Source organism: Rhinolophus sinicus, chromosome 18 (genome assembly GCF_057876585.1).
Source record: "Rhinolophus sinicus isolate RSI-liver-muscle chromosome 18, RSI-T2T, whole genome shotgun sequence".
NCBI lineage: Eukaryota > Metazoa > Chordata > Mammalia > Chiroptera > Rhinolophidae > Rhinolophus > Rhinolophus sinicus.
Window position 1 is genome coordinate 23,041,851 of NC_142518.1, and position 16,165 is coordinate 23,058,015.

Consider the following 16,165-nt stretch of genomic DNA (forward strand, 5'->3'; position numbering starts at 1 on the left):
GATTAAATTGAAATTTTCATACATATTTCTTATGTAAAAAATTCAATTGACCACTTCTCAAATTATTATTTTCAAAATTAAAATGCAAGGTTTGCGAATATAGAATATGTTAGAATGAGAAACATTTTCTTTGACTAATTACCATCCTGATGTTGGATAATGTCACCAATAACTCGTGTGTGTGTGTATATACACATGTGTATGTATGTGTGCATGTGTCCATGTATAAATGTAAATAAAAATTTTTCACTTTATTTTTCTCCCAGTTAAATCAGCTAACATTTTCTTTTGTTTGATGGCACTTAACTATCAAAGAGTACTTTTCTCATCATCCTTCTTGGACACGATACATATGGACAAAATACATGTGGAACAGATGGCATATACTTTCCTTGAACTAAATTATGAGATGGTACTGTGCAATTTTAATTAAAGTATTCTTTTTTCTCAAAGACATCTCATTTACTTTTCCTTATACCATATCTTTGAACTTAATCAGCTCCATTTAAATATAAGAAAACCAAGGTAGCAAAGTTCAATAATTTGCTTAGGTTCATAAAAAGTGATTGCAGAATTAAAAATAGTAGAATTATAGAATGACAAGGGAAGTTGAATAGAGCACACATGTTTCTGGTCAAACCTCCTCATTTCAGTGAGGGAGAAAATTGAAGGCTGAAGCAGTTAAGTGATATGCTTAAGATTATAGGCTAGGTAGTAACAGAGCCAGAGGAGAAATTAGGTCACCCAACTGCTGGTTTAGGACTCTTTCTACTCTACCTCACTGACTCATTGAGAGCTTGGAGTTTTCACATTCATCTAATTTAGCTGGAGGCAGCAAGCATAGCCCTAGGAAACAACTTATGACTTAAAGGGACTTGCCATCAAGTGTAAATGAGAACAGTACAGGGAAGACTGGATGAAGGAAACGTCAGAGAGTGAGATATTCATTATTGGATTTGAGTCAAATTTTGGAGAACAAGAGGAGAGATGGTATCCCAAGTGTGAGGACCAGCAAAGGTATATACTCATATGGGAGAGTGAGAAAATTGTTGGAGAGTAGGAATGGGGTTAGAAAGCAGAATCTACTTGGTTCAGAGAATCTGTGTTGGGGATTCACTAGATTGCTGCTTGATGAGGAAAGAGGTGGGAGATATGGGAAGAACAGAAAAAGGGAAGGGGTTGGCAGAGTTTTATTCAGCATAGTTTGTAGAGAGTGAAGGGTTCACTAGATTCTAGTGACTATTGTGTTCCCTGAAAATAAGACCTACCCTGAAAACAAGCCCCAGTTAAAATCGTCAGCCAGATGGATGCATTTAGTATGTTATGACGATGTTCCAGAAGAAGATGACATGACTGTATTTGAATAAATGCAGATTGTTGTACATGAAAAAATAAGACATCCCCTGAAAATACGCCCTAATGCATCTTTTGGAGCAAAAATTAATATAAGACCTGGTCTTATTTTCAGGGAAACACGTTATAAGCTTCATGAGAGCAATGATTTTCTTTTGTCTGCTTTGTTCACCGTTGTGTCCTCAGTGCTTAGAAGAGTGCTTACTACATAGTAAACACTCGGTACATATTTGTTGAATGAACAAATAAATGAATAAACGACTAAAACGTGGGCACCAACAAGACTGAAGTTCTTGACCAAAGGGATAATGTGATAGAAACAGTATTCAAGGAAGAATATTTTTGCAAATGTGCAATGGATGGTCTCAACATGTAAAGGAACAGTGTTCTATCAATATAGAATGACATGATGAAGATTTGAATAAGAATCATAATCAAAAGTAGAGAAAAGACATAGGATGGGAGGAAAATAAATGGAAGGGAAAGGACATAACATGGAATTGGATCTGGAAGCACAAGGATACCTTTTATGAGCCAATGGAACTCAAAGGAAAACTTCAAAATCATTTGGATTGAGCTCAATTATTTTTCATTAAAAAAATGGACACCTGTGAAATCAAGTACTTTTGTACATTTTGAAATATAAAACTGGCTTCAGAATCCCTTACAGAACAGTGAACCAACTATAATCTTTTAGTATAATATGTTATAGCTTGGGCAAACACAGGGTCATTTTTCCAGAGTATCTTCAGAACAATATTTTAATTGTGGTGACTTTTCACTAAAAAATAATGGAGAAAATGACCAGCTTTGCAAGTGTCGTTAATGGTTCTGTAGCTAACTCTTCCAGTGTTTCCTATCCTATTTCATAACCATCCCAAATTACTACCTCTGCTGTGCTTCTCTCAATTGAACCCTGCCATTCTGTATGGATTGACTGATGACCTTATTTCTACCAAGTGTCAGGAAATAAACTGAATTGCTTTGATGCGAAGAATTATTTCTTTGCTTTTTATAAGTGATTGTTTATACCACATCCTGTATTATTAGAGAGGTGTATTAAAAAGACAAAACCATTGATCTGAATATTTAAGTTCTAGAAATTGCAGCATCTTAGACGAGCTAAGGTAACTGTTTTCTACTTGATTAATGACAGTAAGAATTAAACTGCGGTAGCTGGCATATGGGAAATTGCAGAGAATGAAGAGCCCATATTTTGGCTGACATGCTGTTTGCCGCTTTCAATTCTCCTTTTATTTCATCAAGTTCACATGAAGGAGAGAAGAGACACTGAGTGATGTTCAGAACAGTTATAGCACCTTTCTTTTTCTTTCTTGCAAAAACAAAACAAAAAAAACTTTCTTTATCTACCAGTATCTTTTTCATCTCCCAGGTTTCATTCCTTTTTAATGATAGATGTTATAAAAGCGGCCTGTGTCATTACATATACTGACTTCTTTTAGAGTTTAGCTGTAGAAAGAGAATGGAGTCTCCCTCTCCTTGGAAACGCCATTGCCCATTGTTAACCCCAACTCATTGTCAACACATTGACACCAAATTCATGGATCAAAGAGGGAGATAAAAATGAGCATCTTGGAAGCTGGGTTGCAAACTTGGGTGGGAAGACCTTATAAATAAAAATAAATCCTTTTCTACTCCTAGACATCTGTTTCTCTATTTCATCCTTTCACTTATTATGTATTTATGTGTAAATGTTAGATGAGTCTTTTCCTTCTTTCTTTATACTCTATGGCATACTATGATGTTTAAAAGCTCAGACTCTGGAGCCACCCTCCCGGTGTTCACATCTTGGATCTGCCACTGACTAAGTGACCCTCTCTGTGCCTGACTTTCTTCAAATGTAAACAGAGGATAATAATAGAATCCATCTTTTAGGGCTGCTGAGAGCATGAAATGGGTCAAGAACTATAAAGTGCCTATGATATTGCATGGTATGTGATGTACATGTGTTAGTTCCTATTATTTATTATTATTATTATATTATTATTATTTCATATTAAGTGCAGATTTTCCCAAGAGTGCTTTAAATGAATATATTTCAGTTTTATTTTTTTCTCATCATAGAAGTAAATATGCCATATGTCAAAGCTTTGGACAATTTAGAAGAACTACAAAGGAGAAAAAAAGTCTCTCTTCTGTTGTCTTACAGCCTAGAGGTAATAACTACTCCCATTGCTTAGCGCATTCCCGCATAACTATTATGAAGTCCATTCATCCTCTTCTACCTCCCTCTACTACCACCCTTCCTCCTCTAAACATAGAAGAAAGCACAACATATTTTTATAAAAAGACATCAATTAGGAAAAGCAACTGATTAGAAAGCAGGTAGCCTGATGTCCACTCCCTATACTTCCTGTCATTTAGGTGACATTGAGCATTTCATTTACTGTCTCTGCTCTTTGTCCCCACAATGAACTACTGTAAAATGGGTATAGCAAGAGCTTCACTCTACCCTCTTTATAACAACGCTGAGATGCATCCATTAACTTGCTTCTCAAGAAGAAGCTGACACAAAGGAAGAGGCAACACACGGAATAGGTGCGTATACAATAGCTAAAGGCTTACCTTACAGAGGATGTGGTAACAAAACCTGAGAGGAAGCAACAGACAGAAAGTAGCTATAATCTCTCCTTAGCTGTGGGAGCTATGGGGAGGTCTCCTCTAAATTGTTAATTATAATGCATTATGACATTTAAAGAATGTGCTCTATTATGCATTTAGAATAATGCCAATGACAGAATTCCATGATAAACATAAGCTTAATTTTATCCCTTTTTCCATAACCTAGTGATAAGCCAAGAAAGAACTGTATGAAATTAGGATAGCTGTGTTCTTCATTTAAATTCATTCTAATGTCTTAATGAGCAGCTCTCCCCTGGTTCTAAAACATAACCACTTTAATCCAATCTGAACCCTCAAGTATCATCTCCATACCAAGCAAATGAAAGATTCATTTATTTAAAGTAAAATGAATTATTTTGAATTTGGGTGATTTACATAAACATGAGATATTAACTACTTGTGCTAGAAAAATGAGGGAAAATTTTGCCATCTTAATTCATTTCTGGCTCTTTTGCCCCTGATCTTTTCCTACCTAATGTTGAGAGACTTTTTCCGCAGTTCACTCCACTTGAAGTTCATGTTATCCAAACGTCTTTGTAACAGGACTGCATCATCAGAACCTTCCAGGGATCTCAGGATTTTTTGGCCATTTTCATCTAGGTTGTGATAGATATCCGTGTGAGCTTCGATTTCTCCTTGGAGATCCTATAGGACAGGAGGGAGAAGAACACGTATAGAATTACTAAACAAAAGAGACCAGCTACAAATGTGAATTTGGAGAACTGTGAAAAATAAACTATCAGTTCAAAAGACATTTCAAATATTTGAATGTGCTATGACTTTATATTACATTTATAATTGTAAAAAAACAAAAGACATACTTTTGTTTTAAGGTATATCACTAAATAAATGGTAGCTATTAAAAAAAGACATTTCATTTGGGCCAACTAACAAAAAGATGTACCTCCAATTCACTTTTCTTAGTGTGTGATCTCTTCATGTGATGTAGATTGAAAATGGGCATCTTATTAGGCATAATAAATTTATTCCTTGACATTGTGAATTGGAACATAATATACTAGGGGTGCCAAAAAATGTTTACAAGTGGACACTTTGGTCAACGTTGCTCAAGCAGGAGTTCACTGTAATCAGAAGTGTCTGGACGCTGATGGTAACCACTTTGAGCACCTCTTGTAATTGCAGAAGTCAAACGTGACTTGTATTCATCTTTTGTTATCGGTGTATATTGAATATTATAATTTTAATACAGTTTTCCTTTCTTAAAATGTGTATACATTTCTTGGCACTCTCTGTACTTATAACTTTACAAATTTCATAAGTTCTATCTTCTAGCACATGGACAGAATATATGGTCTTTTGAAAGTGATATGAAATATAATTCCATGATAAAGTACACTCCAGTGCCAATCATTTTATTAAACTATGGGTCAAGTCATATTTTTCATGCACATCATAACCTGTAGAGTTGACTCTGACCATAGAAGCATGGAGAGGCTAATAAACAAGGTTGTATGTGGTCCGTAGTACCAGCAAATTAACAAGATTTTATCATAGGAGAGAATCTTCTTGAAAATACACATTAAGTTCACCTTGGTATTATAGCATCATACATTTATTACAGCATCAGACATTTATTAGAAAGATTTACCATTTAAAATACCATCATATTTTTAGGCTTGACAGGTGGAAAGTCCATAGGACCTTCACAAGAGTTATGATAAGACGCTATGCATTCAACCTTATTTGTATATACACAGATCAAGAAAATTATCATAGTAGAAGAGTCTGACCTTTACATGGTATGTCTTCCTGTGTAACATTTTCAGCTTGAACCGGGGACTACAGCACTGATCCTGTTGCATAGCAATCCTGAGAAAACCCAGCGACTGAAAGAGCCCTGCTTTAAAATGCCAACTTTGCTTACATTCTGTTGACAGAATGAATTTCAGAGCACAGGCCTCACCAGTCAATAATAATAAACAGTCACTTTGTATTCCCTACTAAACGGTAGCCAGGCCTGTGGATGTGGGAGGGACCTCAAAGAGAGGAGGCCTGGAATATGCAACTGACAGTTTATATTAAACAGCCAACTTTTCTTATCATTTTGCCATTATGAGCCAGAGACATTATAAATTCATTTTATATATGTGTTTCCCTCCTTGTTCCCAGCAGAACAGTCAAAGCCAGAAGAACATTCCTTAGAGAGCTGCCGGGTACCAGCATTCCTTTCTGCCTACACAATGAATGGAGGCTTTGTACATTATCTGACTTGCATTTAGAGATTTGTATGCTTCTGTTCAACAAGTTAAAAAATTCATCCTGAAGCTCCGAACAATTGGATTGACCGGTGTAACTAGAAGGTTTTTTTTCCTCTTTGTAAAATTGAATTAAATTACTCTTCTAAAGTGAGGGGGGAAAGTGGCAGCAATAACATGTTAGACATTCTGAAGAACTGGCCTGGGTTTTCAGTCACAGCCTCTTAGATGCAGAATTTTGAACATTGCAGAGGTAAAGTAGATGGACAAGGAATGTCTCCTGTCATTATTTTTGGCAGCCAAAGTATCCCTGATGGACCCTAAAGAGGATTCTGTCCCATTTTCTTTGACTGGAAGACAGGAGGGGGAATATGGATAGAACCACGTCTAAAGTTGAAAGAAGGGAAATACTAAAACAGATCGAGTAGCATCTATCTCTAGTCCATCAAAAACGATGTTCTGGGAAGAAACAATTGTTAAGGGAAAAGAACGTGGACAGATAATACTACTGATTTTGATTTAAAAAATTTGCCCACATGGATTGATTTATTCTAAATAAAGCATGGAATCCTGACTACCCTTTTCACTTCTCATTTTGAGATTGGGCATCCGGGATGACCTATGAGCAAAAACTGTTTGCATTGAGAAAGTCTCCTTACTACGAAACATCCCTGCTGCCAGAAAAAGAAATTCTCCCATCAGCGATTTGCTCCGTTGTCCATAAGAGCCACATGAACATTATGCTAAGTAATGACACATCAGCATAAACATAGTAGTTTGGCCATGTTCCTTTGGGCCGGTTGCTAAGGTAGGTTGCTCTGAAATGAGTATCAGTGAGGAACACGAGGCTTTTTTAGGAGGTTGGCATGCTGTGGTGGAGATTTTTCAGTATAAATAGGCAGCATGAATCCTAGGTGGGGAGGAGACATTGAAAGGGAAGGCAGGAAGGAACACACTCTCATTTGCATAAAACTACCATCATGGCATTTAATTTAAGATTAACCTCAGGCACAGGGGCCACTGAAAAGCAGGAGGTTGAGATAGAGAATCAAGGGGAATTCTTAGAGGACAGCCAATCTGGACAGAAAGTAATTTTCACAGATAGTTTTAAGTAGGTTTACTTCACTTCTGACTTAACTAGGAAAGATCACTCAGGCCTCAGTCACTACATTCAGTGTATGCTCTTAATTTTTCTCTTCTTTTTGTGATTGTATTCTTCAGAAAGAACAATAACTAATGAATAGAAAAAAGGTATTTGCTGTATAACAACAGAAAAAATAGTAGTAGCATATACCGGGGATGCCAAAAAAATGTATACATATGACTTGTATTCATCTTTTATTATCAGTATATATTGAGTATTACAATTTCAGTACAGTTTTTTCCTTTTTTAAAATATGTATACTTTTTTTTGGCACCCTCTGTACAACAGTTACCATATACCAGATATTGTCCAAAGCACTGCATATGCATGAGCTCATTGAATCCTCTCAGTAACCCTCTAGGGTAGTCATTATTTTTATTTTCATATTATGTATAAGAGTGAAATTACAGAGAGGTTAAGTAAAAATGCCCAAGGTCAACAGCTAATAAACTATGTGGCCAGATGTCAAACCCAGGCCGTTGAACTCTAAGCACTGTGCTCTTAACCACTAGGCAATATTACCTCTGAGGTTTTCCTACTAATTTTTAAATTTTTCCTAGTAACTTTTCCTATTAATAATACTGCCTAAATTTCAGCAAATCTAGCATTGCCATTAGACAATGCAGACTCATGTTTTCAGTACTCAAAGAGTAATTTTATGGTCTTATTAATATGGAGACTGTTAAACAGATCTGAAGCAGTGGACATAGATATATCCAACACAACAAGGGATAACACAACATAATTGAGAAAATGGGTGCAAATGGAAAAATAATAGGTAGCCCCTCCCTCCAAAGAAACATCTAGCATAAAGTTCTGTATAATTATGGGGCAAATTTCACCTGTGAACATCAAGAAAGCCCAGATATGAGGCAAGTAATATGTTCATAGTGTAGTGGTTTTAGGAGTAGGGTTTTAGGATTTTGAAAAATCCTGCAGGGCTTTTTCAAATTTCACACCGCCTTCTTTTCTAAGTCTAGCTTATTTCTGCTGTAAGTCCCCTTTCTCAGCCTCCAGGGAAAACAAATGGGACCTGAAAGTAACAGTAGAAAAATAACTCCAAAACAACACCTAATGGGAAAGTGCAGTTAAATAGACATAGTTTGAGTCTCCCCCTTCTCTTTCCTTTATTAGCTGTAGAAGTTAAAAACTCTTTAACTTCTTTGGCTTCACTGAATATTAAATAATAATACCTACCTGCTGGGTTGTTTTAAATATTACATGGAATAATGTTTATAAAATACTTTGAACAGCATCCAGAACACAACAGGCTTTTAATAAGTAATAGCTAACGTAAGGGTTTCTATTATAAGAGAATGAATGTGGAAATCAAGTCAGAAAACTAGACTTCATGAAGTCAGGGGATTTGCTTTGAGCCTTGAAGGATGGATAGGATTGAGAGAGGTGGAGGCAAGAGGGCACTGCAAGCAGGAAGAATACCATGGAAATGGCAGAAAGGTGGGAATAAGTTTGGTTTGTGAGCAGGGACATGAATTATACAACCTGGTTGGAATGGACAATGAGCATTAGGGAGAAATAGAATATAGTCCAGGTCCTTAAATTAAGTTGAATCTAGGTCTCGTTTTAAGAAGCCACCGAGAGTAAAAGTTTACAAAGAAAAGTAAAGGACAAATACAAGAGTATTAAATATTAATTTTGTACTATCTCATTCAACAAGTAGAGTGATCCATGGTGTCCATAAATAATAAGACAGCTGGGGAAGGATATGAAAAGTTATAGAACTTTTGTTAGAAGGAAAATAAAGAAGGAAAATGCCAGGAATTAGTTAGTGCTACACCCTGACTTTTATTATCCAAACAAATGGTTATGATACTCTTCCAAACCATGATGAATAATAGCATCCACATATTTCTTTTCCTGTGTATATAGAATTTTGTGTCTCTAAAAAAGAACTCAGCAAATAATAACCTCCCTATCTTGAATATAGCTGAGAAGTAAGCAACAAAACAAAAAGATGCACAAAGAATAAAAATAAGTAACCAAATTTCCCTAAAAATTCATTATAGACACACCATCTGTAATTGTTTCTGAAAGCATTAGTATGTGAATAATGATAAGGCCATTAGTTCCTCTTTACTGATCATTTTTACGTAATTCAAATAAGTTTGATAGGAAAAAAAAAAGTGATGATCTGATTTCCAAGAACTTAAAAGGTCAGAAACAGAAGATCCAAAATGGAGAGAAGTTATCCTTGAGGGCTAAACAGAGAGTAGCAAGAAGTGATACCTGACAGAGAACCAGAGAGGTGGAAAAGGAGCCGCGGGCATGCATAGTTGACCAGGGTCACACAGTGTGGAAACCAACAGCTCTACATATATTATTAGCCCTTGAAGGCATCACCTAGCTTTAAAGCGAAGCAAAAGAATTAATGCGAATAATGATGATCCTGAATAGCCAGAAAAAGCAGACTTATGTTCAGTAAACTATTTAAGAAGAAAGCAGTGTATGTGAAACTCTTTAAATGAATTTATTCAATGTAGTTATTCTGAAAAGGTGTTGCTGCTTTAAAGAAGTTTAAGCAAACAAAAACAGGCATACAAAGGTCAAACTCCCTTGGCTTGGTTATCCAAAATGACTTGTTAACGATGGGCTCTAAATACTTGAGGTTTTGGAGTACACAAACACACACACACACACACTCCATTACGAAAACAGAAATTGAGAGTAAATCTTTAGAAATGTTTATAGCTGTCTAAAAATAAAAGGCATGGCCTTGCATTTTGTATGTCTGGTTTTTGTTATTTTTTTTTATAGCACTTCATTTTTATTGCATGGTACAAAAGTATCAGTCTGTAAGGATTGGCAATTATAACTAGCAAAACAACACAGAATTATCCTCTCTGATGAATTTTTTGAGAATCACCCATATAGAGGAATTGGACCCACAATCCTGACCTTACAAGGACTGTAATCTAACCACCAGAGGTTCCCAACTTGTTCAGGAAATGTACTTGGGTACAGATTCACGGTGGGTGTGCCTGTTTTTGTTTTTTCCCCATTTTATACGTGGCCATTGCAATACTTTAAAAAGTAGCAGAGTTGTCATCCCAAGAGAAACAAGAGTTAATCTGAGGACTGCCATTTGGCTTGGAGCCTGGTTGCTCTAGGTAGATAAGGAGTGTGTTTTCAGGTCCACTGCATCGCAATGCATCTTAAGCGAGCAGCTATGGATTTAGGAGTCCATAGACTTTGCTTTAAAAATGGCTGTTATTAAGCCCCTCAGAGACTATTATCCTGCAGGGTTTGTTGTCTTTGCTTTCATATCTCATTCGAAAATTCTCACACTTAAGCACTAGAACAGTGGAGAGAAGGGATATGCTCTCCTGCTTCAGTACATTCCCGGGCGCAAAGCTTTATTTCAAAAATCTAATCTTTAAAAATGCCTGGCCTAGGGTGGATTACCCCAGAGGAAACTGAGCAAAATCCCATTTGTCAGACCGCCTTAAGCAATCCCAAACCCTAGTAGTAACACGTTGATGCTTTCTCTCCCTGTCTGACCCTCCAGTTTATTCTATTCTTAGAATTACTTTTGAAAATTGAGTTCATTTCAAGATATACTAGGTTGGAGGTGCGGTAAGTATCTTTTCTCTTCTGCATCTTGTTTTTCCTAGTTTCCTTTTCCTCTGTCACAATGCAAAAATGTTCTGCATATTTATTCACACAGAAACATGCACTACAGGCCTATTGTATGTCCAAGATTTCATTAGAACTTATGGGAACACATATGATATAAAAAGAGATGTAGTTCCAGCCCTTAAGTTAATTCCTCCCTCCCTCCCTCCCTGCCTTCCTTCCTCCCACAAATATTTAATATATTATCAATTAGGTCTGTAGTGGTGGAAAAAACAGACTTCTAACCTCTTGATGTTCGTACCATAATAAGCTAAACAGAGAGAAATAGGATAGACGGGAGAAACATGGTAAACAGATAAACAAGTGTTCAATAAAGTAAGAAGATGCTTTGACGGCATCACATGGTTGGCTATGGTGAGAATATGGCGTACATGCGGTGGTGATGGGGTGTTCTTTGGTTATGGTGGTCAGTAACACCTATGTGAGAAGGTTCACTGTCAGCTGAGACTTGAAGGATGAAAAGAAACCAGTTATAGTAGAAAAACCCAAGGGCAAAGAATTGCTCCCAAGTGAAAAGGGGAGGCTTTGTATCAGGAAAGGTCTTGGCTAAAACTTACAAGAAAGAAACGTGGTTGGAGATGAGGTAAGAGAGGCTTCAGATATCGTGGGGCCTTGAAGTCCCATGGTAAGGAGTTTGACTTTTATTTCAAATGCAGTAAAATAATAGAAACTTTAAAAACAGGATAGCGACATGATCTGATTTAGGCTTTCAATAAATCACTATATCGCTATGTGGAGATGAAAGAAGGCAGGAGAGGAAACAGGAAGACCACTTAGGGGCCAGGCCCTCTAATCCAGGTGAGAGATAATGTGGCCTGGACTCAGGCTATTGAAGAAGGCAAGAAGTGGACTGATGTGATATGAGATATAATTTGGGTGTTAGATTTCTGATACACACTAATGGATTAGATGATGAGAATAAAGAAAGGAGAAGGAGAACACCGAATTTTTAACTTGAACAACAGATGGATAGCAGTGTCATTTACTGAGATGGTGCAAACTGGGGGGAAAGTCAGTTTCGTGTTATATTTTCAACCTGTTCTGCTTTAAAATGACTATGAGGCATTGAAGTGGAGATTTCAAATACCTGTGAGAAACTCAGAGGGGAGTTCTGGGCTGGCTTTATGAATTTGGGATTATTCAGTGTACTGATACTAAGACCAAGAGAATGGATAAGCAGACTTGAGAAGAGAAGAGGGAGAAGGAAAAGGGCACTGGGAGCAACTCTTGAGGACCACCAGCCTTCAGAGGTCAGGTAGGGGTAGACAGCCTGGCAGAGAAGACAGAAAAGGAGCAGCCAAAGAGGCAGGAGGCAAACTAAGAAATGACGGTGCCATGGGAGCCAAGAGTGGGGAGAGGGTTTCAAAAAGGAGGGTGTGGCCAACTGGTCAAACAGTGCTGAGGGGTCAGTTACATTAGGACAGAACATTGTCTAATGGATTTGGCAATAAAAGGCCACTGGTCACCTTGATGAGAACAGTTTCAGAGGAGACGTGGAAGTACATGTAAGAGTAAGATTTCAGGAGGTTGAACAAACAGCACTATTGAAAAGCTTAGATGAGAAACAGGGCAGCACGTGAAGGGGGATGAGGGGTCCAAGGAGGATTTGGGGATGACTTTTTAAGGTTTGTTTGATGTTTAGAGCTTATCCTTGAGGTGTGGGGGGTCTGATTTGAAGCAGTTGAGGAAGAATTACGAATGTCCACACAACTAAACAGTACATAAAGATATGAGTAAGTCTTCAAGTCTGGAGAGGGTGGGAGATTTAACATATGCGTAGATTGGCATAAAGCATGGCACATAGTGGGAAGAGCCCAGCCTTTGTTGTCATAAGATTTGTTTAGATTCTAACTTACCCCACTTAGTAGTTTTGTGATCTTGGGTAAATTACAAAATATTTCAAAGCCTGTTTTTTTTTTAATCGATGCATAGGGCTAATAATACCTACCTTATACGTTTTTGGCCAAGATTAGATGAGGTGATGTGGGTAGAGCATCTAAGTACCTAACCCAATGCCTGATGTATTGAGGGCCTTCATTATAATTGTGTCCCTCTGGTCCGCTTCTCACCTTCCTCCATGACTCCAAGCTTCCGAGCAGAGAATGCATGGGAAGACATTTCCCAAGGAAAAGGACGAGTGAATGCATAGGGAGGAGAGCCAGAGCTGCAGGCTAAAGCTAAGAGGTAGTTCTGAGAAGGGTCAACAGTGAGGTTCAAAGGATACAGAGTAACCATTGAGAGTTCTGAATGCACCCTGGAGATTGTATCTGATCCTATAAGGATAACATTCCACTGTAGCTTCCTGTGTCCAGGCATGACATAGTCAAAAAAGTGTTTGTGAATGATCACTTAGGGGGCAGTTTTCAGGGTAATTGGGAGCAGGGAGAGAATGCAGGCAAGTTTAGCTGACAGGCAGTACCAGCCATTCATGAACCAACAAAGTGGTGGCTCCAGGAAGAAGGAAGGAGGAGGGATCCTAACGTCACTGAGTGTTCATAAATTATGGAAATAGCTGCATGTGTGGCTCGGTTTTATCCTTCTCTTGCTCTACCTTTGGAAGGTAGAATTTGGCAAAGTGATAATTATTCACAAAAGCATTTTAAAGATAGGAATTTTATTTTAAGTTTAATTTCCTCAGGAGTAAGACAAATGTTATATGTATGTATATATATATATATATATATATATATATATATATATATATATATATATATATATATATCTCCTGTGTTTCAAACACACACACACACACCCCTTGGTGACAAATACATTACAATGACAAGGCAAGAGCAATGACACCAAAACTGCATACAGGCACAGGAGGCTCTTACCTAAAATATACCCTATTTGGAATTCCTAAAGTATATGGGAGTGAGTTTTAAAGGACACAAAATCCTGAGAAAGGGTGGACAGAGCAACATTGCATCAAAAAGCAACAAAGGAACAAGACAAACAAATAAAGAAACAAAAACTCATAGACACAGACAACAGTATGGTGGTTACCAGAGGGTGAGAGGGGAGGGGGGCAGTAGATGAGGGTAAAGGGGATCAAATATATGGTGATGGAAGGAGAACTGACTCTGGGTGGTGAACACACAATGTGATATATAGATGATGTATTACAGAATTGTACACCTGAAACCTATGTAACCTTACTAATCATTGTCACCTCAATAAATTTAATTTAAAAATTTTTTAAAAAGTTAAGATGCCGTGGATCTAGTGGGGAACGAATGTGGATATCCATTTGGCTCAGCACTTATAAAAAAAATGCCATGCCTTTATAATGCTGGTGTTGGAAGATAAAACAAGCCCTTAGACAGGCTGACTTTTCTTTTTTACTAATACATCGAAAAGCCATAAAAACCCTATATTGTGTTGCAATATTACTTCAGGTGTTTCTATACTGCTTCATTGCTTATAATTGGGTGAGTATTCCCTACATGAGGAATACTAGGAATCTTTCAAAAGATCGTCGCCAGTGGTAATCTTGAAAGGGCCTCACACTTCAACTCGAGATTGCACATTTAAATCATAAAGACAACCACGTATGAAAAGACTACAATTGAAGGTACTTTTGGTTTTGTATTACGTTTTATGTGCAGGAATCAGCCTGGTTGAAGATAACTATCCTTATCTGAGAGAGACCAGATGGGCCTTTCCAACAAGGAAATGTATTTATTATCGCAGAGCCACGATGAGGGATGGGGGTTAGAGTGGGGAGATGAATCGGGGTAGGAAACTAATACTTACACCCCTTATAAATCCTTTACATCAACTTTATGAAGTAAGCCTTCTTATCCCACAATTGAGGAAACTACAATTGGGAGAGGTGAAATAATTTGTCTAAATCCCATAGCTGTTATGTGGCAGAAGCAGGATTAGAGCACAGATCTGTCTGAATTTATGTTCTTTTAAACTCCCCCCTCCCCATTCCTCCTCTATCCCTCAAATACAAAGCAAGTAACTTCTGACTTGGGCTACCTGTAACACAACATAATCATTAACTCATCAAGGCACATGTGAGATATTTGCTTGGAGAAATTTACTGTGATGCTCTGAAAGGAATGGCCAGGCAACTGAATTATTTTCCAGTTAGGTATTAACTTATTTATTCTCCTTAGTCACCTCAGAACTAATACTTTAATGCTTTTGATTGGCTCTAAATGAATAGAATACATTCTTTGTCTTAAAATAGGCAACTACCTTCCCATGGACCAATATACATCCAGTTATATTTATCTGTACAGTTTGTCTAGCTTATGTACAGAGTTAAGAGTTAGAGAAGCTTTTATTTTCCGAATCTCTCTGCCACAGAACTATTTTTTTTTCTCTAGGGAATCACTGTAGTGCAAGATTGTATATTAGACACAAGCAATTAGTTGGTGTCTAGTCTCATCTTATCCCAACAGCAATATGTAAGAAGAAGGGAAGAACATATGGCAAAGTGCCATAATTATTTTTGATAATACACTAGAAATCATCACAGCCATGTAGCTAATTTCCTCAGGCTTGTTTTAATTATGAATGTTGTAAATGCAGAACAACAGCTTTATTCCATCCCCTACCCCACCAAATAAAACCCTCATAGTATCTTTTTAAATTAAATTTATTGGGGTGGCATTGGTTGGTAAAATTATATAGGTTTCAAGTGTACATTTCTACAATACATCATCTTTATATTGCATTGTGTGTTCACCACCCAAAGTCACATCTCCTTCCATCAACATATATATGATTCCTTTTTCCCTCTTCTGCCACCCCCCTCTCCACTTACCCTCTGGTAACCACTAAAATGTTATGTGTGTCTATGAGTTTTTGTTTGTTTATCTTGTTCCTTTGTTGTTTTCAGTTTTATATCCCACATATGAGTGAAATCATATATAGTTCTTGACTTTTTCTGACTTATTTTGCTTAGCATGATAATCTCAAGATCCATCCATGTTGTTGCAAATGGCAGTATTTCATCTTTTCTTATGGCTGAGTAATACTCCATTGTATATATGTACTATATCTTCTTGACACAACCACAAAACAACCCTACAACTGAGGCAACTGTTTAGAACAGGTTAGCGATATAATAAATCTAAGATGTTTCTATATTTTTTCACTTTAAATATCAGGACAATTTCCAAATAATTTACGAACAGGCACA

General features: G+C 37.1%; 1 protein-coding gene across 9 annotated transcripts in view; it reads right to left on the reverse strand.

Moving 5' to 3' along the window:
• DMD (dystrophin) overlaps positions 1 to 16,165 on the reverse strand; it is a 2,122,179-nt gene that overhangs the window by 372,344 nt on the left and 1,733,670 nt on the right. For 8 of the 9 annotated variants that reach the window (XM_074323910.2, XM_074323908.2, XM_074323912.2 and 5 more), the window contains one exon: positions 4,469 to 4,641. In XM_074323910.2, the coding sequence (XP_074180011.2) occupies positions 4,469 to 4,641 (173 nt within the window). Of the gene's footprint in view, positions 1 to 4,468; positions 4,642 to 5,747; positions 5,891 to 16,165 lie in introns of those variants that run through there. The other variant, XM_088794854.1, reaches the window with a different exon arrangement.